We start from the raw sequence: 23,742 nt of genomic DNA, 5'->3' as shown, positions 1-23,742 counted from the left end.
CTAGTTGTTGATCAATACGTATAAATTAAATATAACTTACAAAAACATGTTGGAATTAACTACTTTAAGATATATTTCGTATATGTTAGATACTACGGAGTACATTTTTCCCGAACATTAACTTAGAATTATGGTATTGACTTTACGTATGCATCTCACGTGTCATTTAATTACCCATTTTTCGTGAGATGAACTTGACCCGAAAATTTGAAGTCAAGGTTTTTTTTGGTGAGGGGATCAATGTTTTATAATATGACAGGTTAATTAGTATTTATTTTTTATTATTATTCTTTGTTACTAAAAATTCAATTTAATAAGGTAGTTTTTCTTTTAATTATTCTTTCTTACTAAATGTCATCTTGAAAAGCGAAAGACAAATCCTTGAAGTAAAACAAGTAGATGCATTATACATTAAAGTAAAAGAGCAAGAAGAAGATGGAGAAACCAGAAAATCTGATGATAAAACTGTAGGCTTACAAACTAAAAGGAGAACTGGTGTGGGCGGGTTGTAGTCTAAATTTTCTAAATGTGAAAGGAGATTGTCTCCCATCACGGCCATCAGTACGCTGTACGCTGTACGCTGTACGCACAACGGTAACCGGCGTCCCGAACCCAAAGTCTATCTACATCAACCCCATATTACACAACAAGCCGCTTAAGACGAAACAGACCTCCTTGAATCTTGATGCTTGTAATTTGTAAAATGGAACAAGGATTGAATTGGGTTTTTTTTTTCTTAATTGTTTTCCATTTTAATTTCTGCCCAGAGATTATATAGAATTCTCATTAAACAACGAACGTCGAACATGTTCCAATGTTGACATTTTGTTCTGGTTCAACTGTGGCGGTTGTGCCAGGTGCCAGGTGCCAGGTGGAAACAGGGGACAGCCGGACAGAGAGATGGCTCAGATGACAACAGGGAAAGGGAGGGCCACACAATAATAAGTCAACTACGGTTAATGTTAGTCATGTTGACCCCTTGATGTTGTAGTCATCTCCACCACCACCTCACCTGCCATAATATTTTATCTTTGAATCATTATTGTGTCTTTAGTTAATTAACTCTTTAACTTTGCTATTCCATATTTTATTTAATTTGAATCTTTAAAAATCATGTAGTATCAACTTAAAGTGGGAACAATTTAACAAAATAATCAATAACCCTCCTTTGTTCTTTCTATAACTAGTCTTTTGTAGATACAAGCTAGCTAGCTAGCTAGCTAGCTAGGTGCCTACAATTTGAAGGGCAACGACCCTAATGGAGCAAGAATTGGAAGTAGATGTCAAAATAATATCAATGGAAACCGTAAAACCATCTCTTCCACCACCATCTAATCCCAAAACTCATATACTTTCTGTCCTGGACCAAATCACCCCTATCTTCCACTTCCCTTTGCTTCTTTACTACTCTGCCGGTGTCCCAAATCAACACGGTGGAGTTGATATAAGTGGCCTTAAAACATCCCTAAGCCAAACACTTGACCAATTCCACCCTCTTGCAGGTCGATTCCTTGATGAATCTACCATTTCTTGCAACCACCAAGGCATACCCTTTATTGAAACCAAAGTCAATTCCCGTCTCTTGGATGTCATGATCTCACCTCATAAAATGAAGTTGCTTACCAAGTTTCTCCCTTGTCAAGAGTTTAAAACTCGACCAATCTCCGAACTAACCCCTTTGGTATTTCAAATCAATGTTTTCCTATGTGGTGGGGTGGTAATTGGCTGCTATGTGCTCCATAAACTCCTTGATGCAATCTCTCTTGGAACCTTCTTTAAATATTGGTCATCCCTTACTAATACGCGGTTTAACAACCTAGTCAAACCTGATTTTGAAGCCATCATCAAGGCTTTCCCTCCGCTTCCCAAAGAAAAACATATTGTTATTCCTCATGATGAAGTTTTTAAGGATACCCCACCTACACAACCAAATAATCTCAACACAATGTCTGTGATTAAGAGCTATGTATTCGACGATGTTTCATTAAGCAAGCTGAAAGCGAGAGCTACTAGTGAGTTGGTCCCTAAACCCACAAGATTTGAGGCCGTGACAGGGTTTATTTGGGAACAGATATTGCGTAATTCCGGAGTTGAAGTCGAACATACATCGCTTACAATGGTTGTGAATATCCGGCAGAGGGTGAGTCCGCCACTACCAAGGGGGTCCATGGGTAACTTGCTTAGAAATGCAAGAGCACAGGCTCACACCAGCAGCGGCCTTCAAGACCTTGTTAAAGAAATTCATTTAGCATTGTCGAGAACAAACCAGCAAATTACAACAACTACTTCAGCAGAAGTTATTTGGTCTGAGCGGAAAGCTGACTATGAAGCTCCACTAAAGCATCAACAAGGATACTACTGCTTGAGCAGTTGGTGCAAGGTTGGGTTGGATGAGGTTGACTTCGGGTTTGGAAAGCCGGTTTGGATAGTTCCCACTGACGGGAGACCACCTCCGATCAGGAATTCGATCTGCCTTACTGATTATAGGCATCCCCAAACAGGTGTGGAAGGAATTGAAGCATGGGTTATGCTGGAACAGAGAGAAATACAATGTTTACAGTCCAACCCAGTTTTTCTTGCTTTTGCTACTCCTAATTAGAGAACTCCCACACCTCTCTTAGCTAGTTAGCTTCTTCTAATGTTTTTAAATTATTTCTTGGTATAAGGTTAAAACATAAGCATGTTTGTTTCTACTGTATCGACTTTCTGTTTTTTAATATAAAATGTTTCTCAAGGGGATTTGGTTTAAAAGTTTATCTCTACCTAGTTATATATAGGTAGGCACTTAGCTGATAGTTTTACTAAGGGTGTCTCTAGTCAGTTGTTCGAGTTTTTGAAGCCTAATATGCACTTGAGTTCTTGTGCACACATTGAGAGAGTGCAATAGAAAACTAATGGTAGATTCGAACCCGAAACCGCTGCCAACTCGTGGAGACAAGCAACCCGATTTGTATCCGATAATTTTTAACCGAACTTGCATCCGACCCGAAAGCAATCCAAAAATCGATTTTACTTGAAAACAACTGTAATTGTCCCGAACCTATAAAATCCGACATTCGATTTAACCCAACCCGTGAAGACCCGAATAAATCAAATTGTTATCTATCTGATCCGCTAATATATGAAATCCAAAAGAATAATTCGACCCAAAGTGACCCGAAAACCTAAAGCCACCCGAGAAAAAAACATACTCGATTTAACCTGAACCCGATTCAATTTACTCGTTATTAATCTATCTCAAGTAAACCAAATTAAGCTATTAACAACGTAAATTTAATTAGTTCGATATATGAAAAGTTATTACATGTTACTTTATTAAATAACTAGATTTTAGCCCGTGCGATGCACGAATTTTATTAAATGGTTAAGTTAAAATAAAACTCTTATACACCAACTACTATATTTATATATATTACTCCCTCCGTATTTATTTAAGAGATACACTTGCCTTTTCCGGCCGTATTTATTTAAGAGATACACTTGCCATTTTTAGTAACTTATCAACCCCACCATCTAATTAAATAATACATTTAATTCACCTTATGACCCACCATCCTATTAAACAAATAATTTCATAAACCCTTCACACCTCCCATCCTCCAAAAGGACATGACCCCCACTTGTTTACTATTAAAATATCTACCCAACCTCACTTGCTTTATGATTTTATTTCATTCAATTCTTCTTCTTAATACCCGTGTCCGGCCAAGTGTATCTCTTAAATAAATATGGAGGTTAGATTATTTTTTATTTTGGATTGAATTTTATTTTAAATTTATTTTTTTAATTATTAGAGTGTTTGATTTTGGATGAAATTATATATGGGTAATATTACTAATTAATTAATAAAAATATCCATGTGGCATCTAATTATTTATCTATGTGGCACTCAACTTTTTTAATTCAAAAATAATTTCAAAATTTTCATTGGCCGAAACCGTTAGATTTCATACGTGGCGCTCTATTATTTGAATAATGTTTGATTTTGGATGAATTTTGTTTTAGATTTATTTTTAATTATTAAAGTATTTGATTTTGGATGGAGTTGTACATATTATTAATTAATTAATTAAAATATCCACCTAATTAATTATCTACGTGGCACGTGATTTTTTTTAATTCAAAAATAAATTAGAAATCTTATTTTTCATTGGCTGAAACCAATAGTAATACTAGGTGGCGCTCTAATATATATATATATATATATATATATATATATATATATATATATATATATATATATTAGATTTGGAGACAAAGTAATAAAAGCGTAAAAAAATCTTTATTTAGCATGAAGTCTTAGAAATACTCTATACGTTTCAAATTAGTTTTACACTTTCTATTTCGTCAATCCCAAACTAAATTTAAATTTCTACTTTAAGAAATACCCCACAATTATTTTAATTCCTCTCTCTTTCCACTGTCAAAAGCAACGGTCTCGTATCTTCTCATCACATTCAATTTAAAAATATTCACTATCTTTATCGCATCTACTTTTCAATAAAGTAATATTAATACCGTTCCATAAAGACCTTTAACTATTTACACAAATGCTAAGACAAAAAGTAGAAAAGTTTGTTGAATATAGTAAAATATGAATAAAGTAAGATAAATATGTAAAAAGGTGGGTCAATGTAAGAACAAAAAAATGAATAAAGTGAGATAAAATGAGTGAAAATTTGTAAATATTGCGGGGTAAGAAGGGTAAGGTAGTAAAATTTCATATCCAAAAATGAAATAAAGCAAAATGTAAAAAACATTATGAAACAAACTAAAACGGAAAGTATAAATATCATTTTGAAATGGAGGTAATACCCATTATCTTATTTCACATCAACCTTTCCAATAAATCAATATTTGAACTAAACTTGAACCACAAACTCAATCAGTAATTGACCTAAATAGAGGTACGTTCATTTCATTGTATAGAAGTATTAAAGATATCAAAGGATAAAAAAACTTGTGGCATCTAATAAAGAACGGATGAAGTATTTTTTGTCTAAAAGAAAGTGAAAGTAATAAAAAGCATGCTAACTTTGAAACTGAAGCATGTTAAGAAGCGAGTCTTAACTTTGAAACTGAAGCATCTTAAGAAATTCTTTCATCTATTATAATTTTGAGAGCAGACACTGACAGTAAAACTCAAGAATCAGGAGGGTGAAACGAGAATCTACCACCTAACATGATAAAAGTTTAATTTGAAGAAAATATTTTTTTTGGGGGGATCCTGTCAAGTACCTTAAATATCAGGATTTCTGAAATTGTCGCATTCTGTATGGGATTGATTTCCATGTAACCAGTAGCCACTCTCGATATAAAAAAGGTAAAACGAACGAATTTCATCTGTCTGTATTACAATGCACACAAACTTTTCAATTACAGGGTAAAGGAAGAGAATATATCATCTGTAGTCTGTACAGCAATGAGTATTGTCAAATGGTATTTTTCAATATAATTAGCATAGATCTCAAACAAACACCTGATAGCAGCAAACATCAGAATATCCAGCATCTGCAACCCTTTGAGTCTTGGGGTCCCTCAAACCAGCGATCCCACGACGGATTTACGGGCCCAGTGGTTCTATCAGACAAGAATAACAAAGAAATCCGAGGGGAGCAAACATTTATGAAGATATAAACTTTCCTCTAATATTAATGCAGAATTTTTAAAGCAATCAAGAAATAGCAGAATCGTGACCAATGTGAAGAGGCATTACTCTGGGAGAAGGGGATCAGGTTTTGCTTCTACATTACCCAGCAATCTGAAAGGCAGAAAGCAATTGTATGCTATGTTTAGAAAACTTCATCCAACATAATAGGCCACACTCTAAATTAGTTAAGTAAAATAAGAACTTTCTCATACTACTACCCTGAATGGCAAATTGATATGAGTACTTTGTAAGAATTCCTTGAGGTGTGAGTATTAAGGGACGGAGGGAGTTATATTCGTAGGATATTAGGCACCATGCCTTTTGATTTTGGTACTTACTCTTTACATGCAGCTATTGCATTCTCAGTCTTTTCAAGCTGCTCCAGTTCTTCCTGCTTACAAAGATCGCGAACTGAAATTGCTAAGCATTAATCATGGCATAAACCTTTATTTCATAGAATGCAACGGAATCAAAAAGATAACAGGACAGGATGCACATCCCAACAGAGAATTTGTGTTCTAGGCGAGCCTACTTTGTTCGATATATCACATATGAAGGCAGGAGAAAAATGCAAAGTTAAGCTAGAGTTTCTGACCTACAGTAAAACCTATTACAAAAAAAAAAAAAACTTAGGCCCTATCTCACTACCCCCCCCCCCCCCCCCCCCTATTCCAAGATTTTTTCATGAGTTTCTAAGTCCCTATAGTCCTATACCAATTCTTTCCTTGAATAAACATGGGACGGAGGTGTACGCTCTAGAACTATTATTATCGCTGCAGGAGACTCAGGCTGTAATCCTGAAAAATCCTACTGTGTCCATCAACTTCCTTACGGCTGAGAGAGACACCATCCAACGGTAGCCTTCGTCTCAAAATATACTCATCTTACAATTATTTTTCTTACATTCAATAACTATTCTTAAAACCCAAGCAAAAGGCTTAACTATTCTTAAAACCAAGCCTAAGTCAATATAAAAAGTTTATGAGAGAGAGGCTACCATTTTGAGGCAGCAAACAATCTGAGATTACTAAGCATTTGTAACGCTCACTTCTGTTCAGAGCTCGGCAAGGCGGCATGCTGTGATGTGTGAGCAAACACATCACAGCGCCAAACATGCACCATTTCTTTAAAAAAGAGTACCATTCATTAAAAAAAGAGTACCGTTTCGTTAAACAAAGTACCATTTCGATAAAAACATGTACCATTTCGTTAAAAAGAATACCATTTCATTAAAAACAAAGTACCATTTCGAATAAAACATGTACCATTTCATTGAATTTTTTTGCTGGTTATGTTTTTACAAAAACATAACAAACTGCGATTTTTACTTCCTCATTCTGTACAACTTATTTTCACTTATTCTAGATCTAATAATATAAAATAAAATAAGATAGTATAAGATAAGATAAGTTTAGATAAGATAATATTAAATAAAATAAAATAATACTTCCTCCGTCTTTTAATACTCGCAACGTTTGGACTTTTGCCACTATTCATATAATCTACTTTGACTATTCGTAGTGTTTTTTATATAAGATAAAACATAGTCATGTGGGATCTTGTTAGATTCGTCTCAATGTGTATTTTCAAAATATCAACTTTTTATAATTTTTGCATAAAGAGAATTTAAGATATAAATGATCAAAGTTGTGCATCGGCATGCGTGAAACTAACAAACGTTGCGAGTATTAAAAGACGGAGGAAGTATAAGATAAGATAAGGGTCAATAAGTTCAAATGACACCCTTTTATAACTTTCGATAATGGCCAATAAGATAATATAAGAAAAGATAATATAAGATAAGATCAAGGGTAATAAGCTACAGTAATATAAGATAAATTCAGGGTCAATAAGATAAAATAATATAAGTGAAATTCAGGTTAAGAGAACAGATCCTAAGAGAAGCAACATGGCTATTTGCAAGATGCACATATCACTCTTTATATGATAAATCATCATAGATTTATATGAACAAGACCCGCTCACCCGCCATGTCATGGACCTTGTTAACAAACCATCTTTGCAACTACTACCTATAGTTTCCAATAGCTACGGTAGGTAAAATAAAAATCAACGACCGCATAAATAACACTTAGTAATTACCGACCGCATAAATTAAATTTCAATGAACAGGCAGTCGGTAATCTTGATTTTACTTTTACAAGAAAACGACTAACCTTCACCTCCGTAAACCTCAACCTCGTATAAAAAGAAAAAACCCTAAAACCTTCCTCCATTTCTCCGCCTCCGCCTTTGCCTCTACTCAAATTCTCTCTCATTAATCCTCCACAAGGAGATCTCACCTTCTCTCCTAAACTGCCACCTACATCTACCTCTACTTCTCTCCTTAACAGTACCTTCATCCTCCTCTATCTTCTCATGCATCTTCCTCCTCTATTTCTCACTTTACTCGCACATTTTTCGGCTCATCTTCAATAAACTTTGATCTTCAAATTTATTCATTAATCTGGGGTTCCTCTCTTCGTCTTCAATGGTTACAAATGAGATCGATTTGAACTCGCCATTAGAGAGATCCGTCTTCGGAAAATGAGCATGGATCTGGAGTCGAAAGCTATGCAAAGATGGGATTAGGCTTGAAGATCCTAAAGTTGTTATGGAAGGTTTTGTAATTTATATAATCATTGGGTTTAGATCTAAATTTATTCTGTTAGTAAATTTCTTTTGACAATATAGTGATATTTTGGAATCTTGGATTTTTTTTCAACTACACGATTCAGATTTGGTAGTGTCTTCATTATTTTGTATTCAACTAATGATTTGTTACATGATTTTAATTCGTTTCAATATTAAAGAGAAGTGACTTTCGTTTTCTGTCGTTGTAAATGTTGGACGACTGTTATCTACTCCCTCCGTATTTTTTTAAGAGATACACTTGCCTTTTCCGGCCGTATTTATTTAAGAGATACACTTGCCATTTTTAGTAACTTATTAACCCCACCATCTAATTAAATAATACATCTAATATACCCCAGTGTTTAAAAAAGCACGCTTAAGCCCTGAAGCTCGAAGCTCTAGGGAAAAACGCTTAATTAGATCTGAGCAAAGCTCTTGTGATTAAGCCGCCGAAGCGCGCTTAAGCGCATGAAGCCCGCGAAGTGCAAAAAGCACGCTTTTGGTGCTTCTTTGAAATTCTTTTTTTTTATTATTACTTTATGTTGCAAGCTTTTTTTATATGTTGTTATTGTGTTTTGGACCACTCCCTATTAATCCTTAACAATAGAAAGTATACCAATAGTCCAAAAAAGAAGAAAAGAGAAGACAACAGTCACAACAGCCGACCCTAGCTTCTAGCTTCTGGATAAACACTATGTTATATGCTTTATTTTTGTTAAAGCAAGGAGTAATATATTTTTGTTAAAGCAAGGAGTAATATATTTTTGGAAGCAAATCTGATGTTTATATATTTTTGTGGTTATTTTAGTGAGATATATATTCATAATAGTAAAAATCTTTAATTCTTAAAAAGTGCGCTTCACTTCAATGAAGCCCGCGCCTTGCGCTTGCGCTTTGCGCTTAAGCTCTAGGACTCATATCGCTTTAGTGCGCTTTGCGCTTTTTTATACACTGATATACCCTATCACCCACCATCCTATTAAACAAATATTTTCATAAACCCACCCCACCCTCCACCCACCAAAATGACATGGTCCCCACATATTTAATTATTAAAATATCTATCCAACCCCACTTGCTTTATTATTTTATTTCATTCAATATTCTTCTTAATACCCGTGTCCGGCCAAGTGTATCTCTTAAAAAAATACGGAGGGAGTACTAATATCATGACATTTTCTCTATATTATTGTTGGATTGATGTTTTTTGCATGTAATTTAAAAGCCAAAATTGTCATGAATTCAAATATGGATACTAGTAAATCTGGTTGCTGGTTTTTTTTTAAAAAAAGTTTTATGACAAAAATTATCGATCGTATTAGCGGTCGATAATATCGATCGTATTAGCGGTCGATAATATCGACCGTATTAGCGGTCGATAATATCGACCGTATTAGCAGTCAATAGTTACCGACAATATTAGCAGTCGGTAAAATTTTACCGACCGCCTTTCAGTCGGTATTAGTTCATTTAACAATAAAGTTTATACCGACTACCCTTTAACGACCAATGGCGATCGGTAAAATATTACTGAACGTTTTTCAACTTTTACCGATCGATTCTTGCCGTCATTTAAAGCTAAGATTCTTGTAGTGATAAAGACCACCATCTTGTACACGCTAAGGTAAGACCCTTAAACCTCTCGAATCTATAACTAAATTAATTGGTGAACCTCTTTTAACTAATAAACCGTTTGAATGCCCATAAATTGTATTACGTACAGCCTTAGAGATACGTCGTGCTCAATACTAGGGATGCCAATTTAGTCCGAATCCAATCTGACTCCGAAGATAAATGTCCAATCCAAATCCGACAACGGAAAGTCAGAGTCTGACAAAAATAGTCTAAACCAGAATAGGAGTTGAGACTTGGATCTTACACATGGTAACTCGAGTCCGGTCCATTTAGAGATATGTGGTTTTTTCTACACATGGTATATATAAGATATAAAACTAGTCTCATCCTTGACAATTCCGCCACTACCCTGTCTTATTTTCTCTCTCCATTCTCCTTCTTTCCCATTATACTTTCTCTCTCCAACCTTTCATCATCTCCTTCCTTCAACTTTTTACTGCAATCTATGGAAACGCTAACAAAATCTCTTCAAATATGTGAAGCTTACTCACACTCCTTGAAATCTCTTCCATGCGTCACTACAATTGCAAGTTTGTGACGGTTGCCTCCCAGCTTCAATTCAATTAATACTGACCTTGAAGATCGAAATTTGGAGGAAATCGGCTCATAGTTGTAGGTTGTTATTATTGATTTGATTCTCTTTTATTTTTCTTACTACGATAGAGTATTAGTGTCACATCCACCAATTTATTGATGTTTTGGATCTATGTAAATGTATAATTTTTTTTATGAAATGTGTAATATATACCAGTCTTTGAGTGATTATATGAATAAAAGTGAGATTAATTTGCATATTCTTTTGATAAAGTTCGAATTAGTCGTTTGTTGTAGATAAATACTCCCTCCGTTTCGAAAAAAATAGGGACAGTTACGCATTTCACAACATAGAAAAATGATTTGAAAGTAGAGAATAAGTATAGGAAAGGTGGAATTTAATAAGAAAAAAATAATAAAAAACTAGGTTAGTGGAGTGGTGTAAGAAAAGAAAAATAAAAAAAGAGGTTGAGTTGAAAGTTATGAGTAAAAATAGAATATAAAAATAAATTGAGTGGAATGTTGAAAGTAAAGTAGGAAAAAGAAGATTGTGGATGCATTAAATATGATGGGTCATCCACCCAAAAAATATACTTCAAAGTAGAGTGTCCCTATTAATTTGAAACACCTATTTATGGAAACCCTCCCCATTTTTTCGAAACGGAGAGAGTATCAATTTATTTTAAAAAATTGATGTTTCAGATCTGAAAGTCAGACAGTTCGGAGATCTGATAGTCTGACGAATCCAGACTCGGAGGATACTAGTTCGGACTCGGATTTGAATTCGGATTCGAATTTTGGGTCCATTTGGTAATCGGGTCGGAGTCGGATCCCCCAAGGTCCGACCCGAGTCCGCCTTGTTGCCATTTCTACTCATTACAGGCTACGTCCACGGGCTACCTTCGTGGCCTAATGTACCTTTCCAATAACCACCCTTAGAACCTCATGCTACGTGTCACGGTCCGAATGTTTTGACACCGGATGTGTAACACCCCACATTAAACATATATTTTATTACCTCTAATATTATTATTAGCTTATAACGTACTCCCTCCGTCCCAGATTAGTTGTTACACTTTCCTTTTTCGTCCACCCCAGATTAGTTGTTACATTTCTAAATTAGGAATGACCCCATAATTATTATATTGTCTCTCTCTTCCCACTAACTTTTTGTCCCACACCCTCCCTCATTCAATTAAAAAAATACCCCACTAGCTCCTATCACATCTATTTTTTCAATAAAATACAATTGATAACCAAACAACCACTTATCACCTAAACTTTGTGCAAAGGTACATGTAACAACTAATCTGGGACGGAGGGAGTATGAAATTTTTTTAAAACCAATTTCTACTAAGTAGTAATTTTTCGTGATTTTAATGAATGACTATGTAAACCAATTTCCAAAATTATGGTGACTAATGTACAATTAACCCAAGCCAAAAATATAGTTCTCTTTTGCAACCCGAAAATCAAAAATTTGCCCAATAGACCAAAATTACGCTTTTACCCTTATTACTCTAAGAAGCCAAAATACCTTCTACTTCCTCCATACTATTACATACGTGTTGAGACAAGCTATGGAAGACAATTTTGGTTGACAAATGTCACACACATGTTGCTTGCTCTAGTTAACTCAGCAAATGCAAAGTACCCGGTTTAATCTTCCTCTCTAAAAACTTCCATGGTAATAAGTTTGGTTGTTTTCCAAAACCATTAATGTGAGCTCATGGCTTACGTAATTGAGCCCTCCAATTCTCTATATATGCCCAGCCATTTTCCAGAATATTATCACAACAAATAGCATGGATTCGTAGCAAATTAAGCCAAAGAAAATCAACTTAAAATATCTCTACAATCTTCTTTGTCTTACGCACCACCATAGCCATTGTGGCTCTCCGCTACGACCAGCAGCCACCAACACCAATCAAACGCCAAGCAACTTGATAACTAACAACCTTGACACTCTCCATGACCAATACCCATGAGCACCATGCTACATTGTAGTTTTTGTCACCGAACCCGCAACTCGAACTCACGCAATACCACTTTATCTCTCCTCATTGGTGCGGACCCACCACTACCACCCAGACCACCGGCGAAAACTTTTTGATTTCATTCCCCCCGAACACCCTGGACACCGCCAAGCAATAAAGCGATGGAAACAATTGGTGAGAAGTAAGAATTCATACATTCATTACCCCTCAATCCTCATAGAGGTTTATTTCGAATTAGCTAAACACTACCAATGAACACTAGATTGATAGTAACATAATAATTCTATCTAAAGCCTAAAAACCTAGAAAGTCCTAGAAAGCATTAAGCAAAACACAAGTAAAGGAATGTTGGATTCTAACATTACGTCTAACAAACATCATCCAAAGCAACACTATAATCACCACGACCACATGCAATAGCACTTGAATATTACCAAGCCTTAGTTCACCAAAAAAACTCGCACCCACTTCAATTTCTTCTCCCTCCAAATTGGGAAGCTAATGACCACAAGCATCAAATCAAGAGTTAATCCACCATGTAAAGAATCACCGACAACCATACAACCTTCACGTCAATCACAACCCTACTAAGTGCCACCTTGAGGTCCATCCATATATCACTGGACTACCTCCTTGAATAAGGATCAAAGCCCTCTTACCCCTTCACAAAATCCATAATTCTCAAATCTCCAATTTGAGTTAGATATGGTTAACCCATCCAGAAACCCTAACCTTACCAAATTACTTGTCTACTCCCCATGCAAAAAGAACCAACTATCCCATCCATCATGCCCTCGCTCCTGAAACCACATACAATCAAATATTTTCCAGACTCTGTTCCTTAATCCTAACAAACACACCATCATTGAGTTTTCCTTCTATATCTCTATTAGAGAGGTAAGAAGAATGAGAAACTGAAAAGGAGAAATGGCAGCATTTTCAGAAGTTGCAATTTACAACTCAAAAGTTTCAGAATTCGTCTACAAAGAAATGGACATGCATTTTCATTAATACTGGAAAACAAAGGGGAAAGAGTTGGTTTGCAAATTTCTAAAGTTTTGAATTATTATATATATCACTGAACAAATAAATTCTCTCTTCGACAAACTCCTACTCTTGTCACACGTATCATAATCCTTGATCATTTTCTCTCAATCAAGAAACTATATTGTAGTACAATTGACAAAAACTAATGCTAATACTGCCTACGTGTACTTCCAAGTTAATCCATCCACAATAAACTTTAGCTTTAACTAGTTCTATTTTTAGGACCAATACCCCTTTACATGGAAATCCTGCATGGTTCCCAAGTACCCAAGAAGCCAAACATCCCATTGAGAATCATTTTCCTTATTAAATTCAGATGGCATGTGAGCTATGGACAATAAAAGCATGTTACCTCTCATCCCACTTCCATTAGGTATTAAAACTAAGGCAAGTGGAAGAGGAGCATATGAAACGGAAAAAGAAGAAAGTGGTCAAGCACATATCAGGATTGATAACTTCTACAGTAAAGACATTCCTATATGCACTTCTGGTAACAGTGGTTGAGCTTTGATTGAACAAATTTTTCTTCTTGAAAAAGAGCAATCAGGCAGCATTTGGCAAAACAGGACATTCGCTAATGTTCTCTGAATTTATAGCATAAGAAAATATTATAATAACATGACAAAGTTTAAGCCTTCGCTGAAGAGGAGGGTACAAAATGAACCACATTACCTACAAGGCTATGACCAAAAGTAGCACCAGTACATTCCGAACCAGAGACGCCGGTACTGTACTCTCCTTAGTCCTTATGTGTCTGACTTACTATATTGCCCTACAAGTCAACAGTTCAACTTCACTAGTTTCCATTCTCTTGATAGATTCAATTATGATATTAGACCGTGTACAGTTCACAATAAACTTCATTATCTATCCCAAATTTCTGTAATATTTTACAGGCAAGATTTTACATATTTGTATTAGTTCAAAACATCACTTGAAGTACATTTAAACGTCATTGTAAGCAAGAACATCCACCGCCTAAAAGAACATCCCACAAAAATGGTATACTTGCCAAACGAAAATAAAAACTTACCTCCGCAAATCTTGTTTCTTGTTCAAGCCGCTTTAATTCAGCTAAAATCCGATGCTTCCCTCTTGCATCAATTGATTGAGCCTGCTGACTCATATCTGCATTCAAACACAAAAACCGCCAAATTGAATGGATAATCAAAAAAATTCTCACATTACATATTCTGGGCCAATGTGAAACTAGCAAGGGATAGAGAGAAAGGGAGGAAGCAGAGGCTTCGTTAGATGAGTATTTTAGTTACTTTTTTTTATTGTAGTTAACACAACTTTTAGCATGAGCATTGAGCGATACTATTCTTCACCCCAAAAATGTCAATTCCAACATAAGGGACCACGAAAAACTGGTTTTGTTTTCTCTTATTCGCAATATTTTTCTGTCATCTTTTTGTGAGTCCTATATTGCTATCATCTTTTGTGAGTCCTTTTTTCATTATTATCTAACTTCATTTTAGGTGTTGTGTGTAATACCTGAAGTGCCTACAACAAAAGTCAGAAACTATGTCCAAACAACAAACTATATACACCTCACCCTCTGCTACAGCAGTTTTCCACCAACTATAACAGATTTTCAAGTTCACTACACATTCATTCTTTTTACCACAATGTCCAGACCACACTCTATGCCCCCTCAACATAAAACTTGGCCATATTTCAGCCCCTTTAATCTTATGATACAGAAAAATGTTTTGTAAATCAGCAAGTAGTAGAAAATACAAGAATGGAGGACAAGTTGTCCTCAATCTCCTCATAACAGCAGAAAACCAGATTACAGATTAGCCCAATTCGTTGTATTTCCCCCACTGTGTAACTTCTAACTTTCCCGACGCCTTAGCCCACAATGAAGTTATAGAAGTTATGCTGTCCAACAGAAAATCAGCACTCAAAGCAGTTCTTAGAAAATTTGTGCATTCCGTTCTGACCACAGACTAAACTGTCGCCATAAAAGCATTTTGGCAAACTATCGTCCTTTGGCCCTTCCAAAGCCCACAAATCAGACTTGGAGCACGTCCAAAATAGTATGTGAGATAACTCAGCATTCCCCATGCCCAGCAAAAAGCCTCATCCAAATATTACTTGCCATACCACAATGAAGGAAGACGTGTGAGCACGACTCACTATTGGCACAACAAAACTTGCACATTAAGCTCTCACCTTCCAAATCAATCTATGAACCGGGAAAGGGGGTATATCAATGGTGCAGAAAGGCAGAACAAAAAAGACTTGCAACAAAAGGTGCCCAATGTACCCCCCCCCCCCCATCCCCCCACCCCAACCACTTCCTAGGATCCTCTACCTCCGACAATTGAGATGACGGAACCTCGAAAATCACAACCAGTCATCAGTTTCGGTATACAACCCATTTTTATAATTCATATAGTAGTTCAAATTTGCCAAAATATTTATGATCCGGAAACTAATTTAAGCTTTGCCTTTGCAAAGACAAATTCAGTCTTCAATGAACTATTTTCCTGACTTGCCGAGATATTCAAATATGCAATCCAGGAAACCCCTTCTTAAAGACTACGTCCTCCACAAAGACTGAATCACCAGCTCAGGGTGAGCAGTCCTAGAATTAGCAAAGGATACATACAGATGAGCTAGTAGATGAGAATCATGAGATACAAATTACCAAGTGACATGAAAGCTAATCAAACAATCAACGATTCAGAGTAAAAGAAAGGAAAACTTACATTCACTGACATGATTAAAACAAATAGTTGTTACAGACGGTAGTCTTGATTACTACTCAATAAGAAAGCGGTGAAGGAAAGAAATAAAGGGAAGTTATAGATGAAAACAGTACATCTACTCCTAAGGAAAGCTGAAATGAAAAAGTAAAGAGGAACTTCCGAGAAAGGCAGTGCTAAACCCAATGATAAAAGAGAGACAGATATTTGCATTTGGTTATTGTACCTGTGTGGTCGTGGGTCCTACTCTATCACTTACAAAAGTAACACGTCATTTTCTTTTTTTAACAAAAATGAGCTACATGACATAACACCCGAATGCAGATGCAAGGTTATACACTTATACACTTATACTAACATCAGTGAATATCATGGTCCTATTTACATATTCTAATATATAATTCTGATATATGATCATAACACTTTTAAAAAACTCCAAAAAAAAATTGAAAAAAAACAATAGATTTCATAATATTTTTTTAAAAGAAAAACTATTTTACTACTCCCTCCGTCCCTTAATACTCTCCCCACTTTTCTTATAAAGTTGTCCCTTAATACTCGTCTCGTTTCTATAAATGACATACTTTTACTAATATTATATCATTTCTCTCACTAAACTGTTGACCCACCTACATTCCTACCTCTTAAAAAAACATTAAATAATTCAACCCCTCAACCCTACCCCGACCTCCCCCCTCACAAGATATTTTATGGTCCCATACACCCCACCCTCCTTCCTCTCAAAAAGTTGACACATTTCCTACTAACTATATTACTCCCTCCGTCCCAGATTAGTTGTTACACTTTCCTTTTTCGTGCTTCCCATTAGTTGTTACACTTCTAAATTAGGAATGACCCCACAATTATTATATTGTCTCTCTCTTCCCACTAAATCTTTTTTTGTCCCCACACCCTCTCTCATTCAATTAAGAAAATACCCCACTAACTCCTATCACATCTACTTTTTCAATAAAATAATAATTGATAACCACACTACTACTTATCGCATTAAACTGTGTGCTCAGGAGAGCGTAACAACTATTCTGGGAGAGGGAGTAAAAAATTATGTCACTAACTACCACCTAATTAAGTCAACTAAATTGTCTTAAACTTTGTGCCGGTCAAACTGGAACGAGTATTCCGGGATGGAGGGAGTAGAAAAAAGAGACAAACACAGCTGGAGGACAAGTTTCCTCATACCGAAAAACTAAGAAACTAATTACAAATTAGTCAAGTTACATTGTAATCCATGATTGAATTCAGTCTTAAATATAGATTTCATAATTCTTATAACTACAGAGCGATTATGAAACATTATTCTCACTTCTAAAACCAATATAAACTTACTACTTGGTACTAAGTCGACTCCTACCTGTTTTTCAGTTGACCGCAATAGAGTATCGAATGAAAAAACACACGCAAATAACAGAGTAAAACTGAAAACAAAAAACAGCCAGTAGCCACCACTCCACTAGGTCGCTAATATATGTGCATTCTTTCGAAAAGTCAGTCAAGATTTAACGTATAATTAATGAGGATAAACATTCTTTTTTTGATTAAAAAAAACGTAAATTACTACATTCATTAATCATGTTTTGACTTTATCTGAAAAAGACAATAAATGGATTTTGGATAAAGTGAAAACAACTTTTATTCTTTATTTAAAAAAGAAATGGACTTCAATCCACTAACTAATCTAACAACCAATAAGATTGCTTTATTTATTTTTTGAACCAATTAAGGCAAAGTACACATTGCTTTATAAAAGGAAAGATTCTCAATGTAAGAACAAAATGGGACACCCTACACGGAATACGTAAAGAACAAAAAGGGACGGAGAGAGTAATAAAGTGCACACAAGAAATCAGAATCACATAAGATGATAACACTTGTAGATTTCCAAAATATTTGTTTACTCATCAATCATTATTTATCATAAAACTACAGAAAGTAAGGCAAGCAGGCTCGTATCATGTCAATCACTGCCAATTTACTGCTATCCCATACACCAGTCTTGTAGTGTTTCCAAATATATAAATATGTAGTTCCTCTATGTGCACAACCTTACTCCCTAGCAACACAAAGACTACCCTTTCAATCTACCATGTGATCAAGCAAACCACTCAAAAAGTCTCAAAAGTGACCATTAAAGAGAGGGCAGTCCAAATCATTTAAACTAATTATCCATAATCCGTTGCCCTTTCTAGGAAGAACACAAAAAACAATACTTTCCTCTCTTATGTTTTAGTTCCAACCATTATTGTTCACCCCAAATTTTGCAATGCAAGTGGGTAGGTAGTAAATTACATTCATGTCCCCATTTTTAGATATAATTAGGGGGAAATGTGGGTTTTTGAATACGGATGAGAGTAGTTTGGTAAAGTCAAATGGGGAAAGTTGTCAAAAATAAAAAATTGCAACTAAAAAGAAACGACCCAGAATAGGAACTTTGCCTCTAAAAGAGAACGAAGGAAATAATATATTGCCCTTTCTAGACCAAAAACACCACAATTGAGGTTTGAAAAACCATTTAAAGGCAAAAAAACTATCATTCATGTCCCCCGTTCATAAAATAAAAATGCTCAAACGTACTTTGTAAAGCCTGTTTATAAATCCATTTATCAAAAATCAATTGATGCATATGTTTCGGAACCTATCATACTTCGTCGATTATTTTCAAACCAAATTTATATCAGCTGATCAAGTCTAAAAGCAAAGCACGCTCATTTAATATCAGCTAATCAAGTCTAAGAACCTATCCCATGCTAGTTTTGACATTTCAATAGCCTAGATAACATCAGCAAGAAAAAAGCCAATAACATGCTTACAATGATGGTGAAACCTTCTAGGTTAATTTTTTTTTTTTTATTGTACTAACTTTGACCACATTTATTACTAATTATATAGACAATTTGTATGTTTAAATTGTTATTTGGTTAATCTCAATATATATTTTCAAAATATCTAATTTCTATTAATATGTAATTAAAGATATTGATAGTCAAAGTTAGTGTATTAATAGTGTAGAAAGTCAAAATGATGCATGTATCGTGAAAATGATAAAATACAATTTAACATTCAACTCTCCAAATATCTAAAGGTAATACTTGCATGCACAATAAGATAGTTAAACTCCCTCTAACTTAATATCCAGTTCCAAGCACTTATCCTGTGATGAGGGACACTCATAAATGTCACCTCTTATCATGTATATCACCCTTGTTTTACTTTACATCCGTTTAACATCAGAACTCCTATAAAAGTAAACCGCCCTTCACACTTGTATATCGTGCAAAATAAACATACTCCCTCCGTACCATATCACTCGTTATACTTAACTTTGGACAAAGTTTTAGGTGATAGTGGTTGTTTGTTTATTAATTGTTTGTGATAAGAGTTAATGAGATAGTTTTTTAAATTGAACGAGAGGGCGAGGGACCAAACTTTTGTTAGTGGAATGAAAGGGACAATATAATAATCGTGGGACCATACCTAATTTGGAAGTGTAACAAGTAATGTGGGAAGGATGAAAAAAGGAAAGTGTAACGAGTAATGTGGGACAGAGGTAGGGTGCAAATGAGCCGAGACTCTCAATAAACTACTTGGGCTCAGCTCGGCTAAAGCTCGTTTATGTTTGTTTATTTAATAATTGAGCCAAACTTGAACAACTTTTGAAACTCGTTTAATAAACGAGCTTGAACATGAACATATGTATGAGCATTCATTTAAGTTCATGAACAACTAGTTTATTTATTTTCATGAACAAACTCATCTATTTATGTTCATAATCAAATTTGTCATACATAATTGTTTTATATGGATAAAATTATATTTTGGATTTTAACATCTAAAAAAATTATCATAGAATAAATAAATCAGTACACATAACACATTCCAAATTATGTCTTCAAGTGGGTAAACTCTAAATCGCAGAGCTCGTTTGTAAAAAGCTCGTTTAAGAAACTCGTATATGAACGCGGCTTGATTAATACACGAGACGTTCATGAACCGTTCACGAACACAAAGTTTCTTAAACGAACAGTCGGTTGAAAGTTCGGGATCGGGCTCGAGCTCGCCTAAACTAAATGAACATCCTGCTCGACTCGGCTCGTTTGCACCCCTAGACGGATGGAGTAATTATGGATAAAAAAAAGATAGTGAAATTTTCGTGAATTCAATCTAGTGAGTAGTTGAGTGTCCCTAACTGAATACACAATATCATCGAATTACAATACTAACACACTTTTAGCAATGAAAGATAATATGGAAATCCAGGATAATACTTAAATAAACCCTAAAACGTCATGTATACGGTATTAAGCTCAGGAAGGAATAAACTCCTTCGAGCTTTCTAGTCGCAATACTTCTTCACAATAGCATTATAACAAAACCTACCAAGCAGTAACATAGCTCCAACCAAGACAGCATATAAAAGATTAAATAAAATCATATCAAACACAAATAATTGATTCTCTTGAGGGTCTTGCCCGGCAAAGTGGTGTTCACGGGATTACCTTACTAATTCGCCGAAAATGATTTCTCCTCCTATATTTGGCGCTCTTCTTCTTCTAAAATTAGAAAATCTGTATATTCATTGTCAAACTAACTAATCAAATAACATGATAACTCGCAAAATTAAATATGTGGTATACTTCAAAAATAAACAAAATGATCACAAATACCAACTCTTTTAAAATCAAAACAACCTAATCGCGAAATTAAAACCATATAAAAGTACGAATTAATATCAGAACAACTGAAAACTAGGGCTAAATAGAAACGAAATTGTACTAAAATTTAATTTCATAGACTATTCTCGATCATGAACTCTTACTGCATTGTTTGCAAAAGGAAATATCTAACGTTATAGAAGTAGATCAAAAAGGAAAAGTAAAAGCTCAGAAATTTGAGAAAGATCACAATTGAAATGAGGATCAGTCGTCACCATCACTGCAGGATAGCCGGCGATCAAATTCGTTGAGGCGACAGAAGCAGCGGTGCAGGTAAAGAAAGATAGAGAAAAAGAAGGGGAAGGGGTGTGTGACTAACCTGGTGCCGCGGCCAGTACAGGGCGGTCGTTCGCCGGAAAGAAACGGGAAGAGAGAATGGGGGAGAAAGATAGAGGGCGAGAGGAAAGTTCCAACAGAAAATGCTTTAAAATGAAAGTGAAATTGGGTGGCTATTGTTTGTAAAATTTGTTCATTTTTGTGTAGACGATTTTACCTTTCCCAACAAGGGTGAACAATAAATGTTACTCTACTAGTAATTTCTTAACAATATAAAAATAATATCTCTACTATATAAGTGAAAAGATGAGGGTGTATGAATAAATACACTTTTCGTGTTCCCTAGGAATAGACGATAATACCCTCACCCTTAATTTAAACCCAACCTTCATCCCAAACCCTAGAAATTTCCTCTCCCTAATCTTACACTCTCTCTTTCTCAACTCCACCGCCCTTTCATATTTTAGCATGGATAGAAAAATCACCTTTTCTTCCTCCTGTCCCGGATCAAGGAAGAGCCTGATGTCAAGTCACATTCGTTACAATATGATTCACAATCGAACCAAAGAAGGCGTAAGAGTTCATCTTCTTTTTCTTTATAAATACGATTCTTGTTAAAATTAGGTTAATTTTTATTGAAATTTTGTGTTTTTGTGATGATTTGAATGAAAAACAATTGGATTTGGATAGATTTATTCCGAATAGATCAACTATGGATTTTGATTATGCGCATAGCAAGTACTAAATGTAGTAAAGAAAACCCTAAATGCAGGACAACTTTAAATCAGTAAATGACCAAAATAACCTTTAATACGTTTTTGCCGGCCTCACTACTCACTAGTCACTGATTCACTACCATTATCTCCCTATCTGTTTTCATCTCTAACTAAAAACTCCCTTTGATGAATATTGATTTCTCTCTCCTTCTTACAGTAGCCTATTTTGTGGTTTAAATTTTGTGTAAAAGTCATAACAATAAGGCAAAATTTCCAAAAACAACCTTTTAAAACCATTTTCTTGCGAGAAACAACCTTTTAAAAAGAAATTGTGAAATCAGACCTTAAAGTAAAATTAACTTGTGAAAGACAACCTTTTGGTGTTTTTCAGGCGTTGACCAAGGATTTTCCGGTTTGACTTGGCTTGTGCCGGTCACATGCTCTCCTTTTTTCTTATTCACACCATTTCCCCTCCTTTTCTTCCAATATAAAGGTGAATTGCTTAAAAACCTTTAAAAAAAATCTGGAAAACCAAAGGAACTCCTGCACCGCCATTAATGAAGCTCCAACCATCAATTTCCATCCATTGAATGTTGTAAGTCATGAATTTCGAACGTCACTTTCTTCACCTACTTAAATTGAATGTTTTTTTTCCATTTTTGGTTAAAATTTCTGACCTCGTCTCACTGTATTCCCTTTTTGGCTCTGTTTTGTCCTGCTCTTTTGTACATCAATGGCGCCCAATAGGAAAGAGGAAGGCATCAACATCAAGGAAAAGGAAGAGGAAAACGACATAGTTTTTTGGGAATTACGGACTAATACAGAAACCAAGGTAATTAACAATATTTAAACCCTAAATTTTCGATTTTTATTAAACAATTAAGGATTTATGATTAATTAATTAGGGATTTAAACCCTAAATTTTCGATTTTTATTAAACAATTAGGGATTTATGATTAATTAATTAGGACTATTGTATAATTAGTGCTTAATCGGATTCTGAAACCAATGTGTTAGTGTGTGAACCTTAAAACAGTAAACTGAAAATTTGTGTATGAATGTTGGATTATTTCTAATTGAATTTGGTTGTGCTTGGATTAAAATCAAGTTATTGAGTAGTGTGTTATTGTGTGTGTGCATCAAGTTTAACGGTAGGATTAACGTAGACTACACTTGGTATAAATTGATGGGGGCTGTCACAATTAGGTTCTTTAACGGGGGTCATTTTGTAACGAATACTAATAAAACAACGTATGAAAGGGGTGATAATCCTAAGGCGGGGATGGCACTGCATACAAATGTTGAGGAAGTATGCTATTTTGAGTTTTGTGATTGGATTAAGAGGGAATAGGGATATGATGAGGTGGGTCAAATATGGTTTAGAAGGCGTGGTTGTAGCTTAAATGGGAATGGTAGGAAAGAAATTAAGAGTGACGCTGAGATTCCCGGTTTTTTGAGCGCACCCGAGAAGGATGGATCGTACCAATTGTATGTGGTACATGTTGATAAGGGGTTTGATATGAGGAGTAGATTTCCTGCACATGTGAGGTGGTACAGTGAGAGTGAAACTGAGGGAAGTGGAGGAGGGAGTAATTATGTGGTGACTCGGCAAGGGGGGGCATCTATTGTCCAAGTCAGCAGTACAGTCAGCCTTAGTAGTCAAAACCCTCAATCCAGTCAACACTCACAACATGTGAACAAGTTGCCTCCAACTACAAATATGTCCAGAAAAAACCCAACTCCTCCATCAAATCTGATTCCATCCCTCATACTCCCATCTATCCCTAAAACATCTTTATCACTGCT

The 23,742-nt window shown here is 35.2% G+C and overlaps 2 protein-coding genes across 2 annotated transcripts; one reads left to right on the top strand and one right to left on the bottom strand.

Moving 5' to 3' along the window:
* The first annotated feature begins 1,128 nt into the window (after positions 1-1,128).
* On the top strand, positions 1,129-2,772 carry LOC110791104 (stemmadenine O-acetyltransferase-like). Its single transcript, XM_021995859.2, has one exon. It carries the CDS (start codon positions 1,259-1,261, stop codon positions 2,597-2,599), a length of 1,341 nt encoding a protein of 446 aa, XP_021851551.1. The 5' UTR covers positions 1,129-1,258; the 3' UTR covers positions 2,600-2,772.
* Positions 2,773-5,285: 2,513 nt separating this feature from the next.
* On the bottom strand, positions 5,286-21,422 carry LOC110791108 (guanine nucleotide-binding protein subunit gamma 2). Its single transcript, XM_021995863.2, has 6 exons — positions 21,264-21,422; positions 20,729-20,797; positions 14,531-14,625; positions 5,989-6,041; positions 5,717-5,761; positions 5,286-5,580 (listed from the first exon to the last, which is right to left on the bottom strand). The coding sequence occupies exons 3-6, from the start codon at positions 14,621-14,623 to the stop codon at positions 5,496-5,498; spliced, it is 276 nt and encodes a 91-aa protein (XP_021851555.1). The 5' UTR covers positions 14,624-14,625; positions 20,729-20,797; positions 21,264-21,422; the 3' UTR covers positions 5,286-5,495.
* Between the last annotated feature and the right edge of the window lie 2,320 nt (positions 21,423-23,742).

This window comes from Spinacia oleracea, chromosome 3 (assembly GCF_020520425.1).
Source record: "Spinacia oleracea cultivar Varoflay chromosome 3, BTI_SOV_V1, whole genome shotgun sequence".
NCBI classification, from domain to species: domain Eukaryota; kingdom Viridiplantae; phylum Streptophyta; class Magnoliopsida; order Caryophyllales; family Amaranthaceae; genus Spinacia; species Spinacia oleracea.
The sequence above is the reverse complement of the archived record's forward strand: the minus strand, read 5'-3'. Positions and strand labels throughout refer to the sequence as shown.

What these genes read in the sequence shown, in the direction of transcription:
- LOC110791104 (XM_021995859.2), top strand. Translation starts at nt 1,259, where the DNA reads ATGGAGCAAGAATTGGAAGTAGATGTCAAAATAATATCAATGGAAACC.
- LOC110791108 (XM_021995863.2), bottom strand. Translation starts at nt 14,623, where the DNA reads ATGAGTCAGCAGGCTCAATCAATTGATGCAAGAGGGAAGCATCGGATT. An exon ending in GCAATAGCTGCATGTAAAGA is followed by an intron (nt 5,762 to 5,988) that starts GTAAGTACCAAA and finishes TCTGCCTTTCAG; the next exon opens with ATTGCTGGGTAATGTAGAAG. An exon ending in CCTGATCCCCTTCTCCCAGA is followed by an intron (nt 5,581 to 5,716) that starts GTAATGCCTCTT and finishes CTTGTCTGATAG; the next exon opens with AACCACTGGGCCCGTAAATC.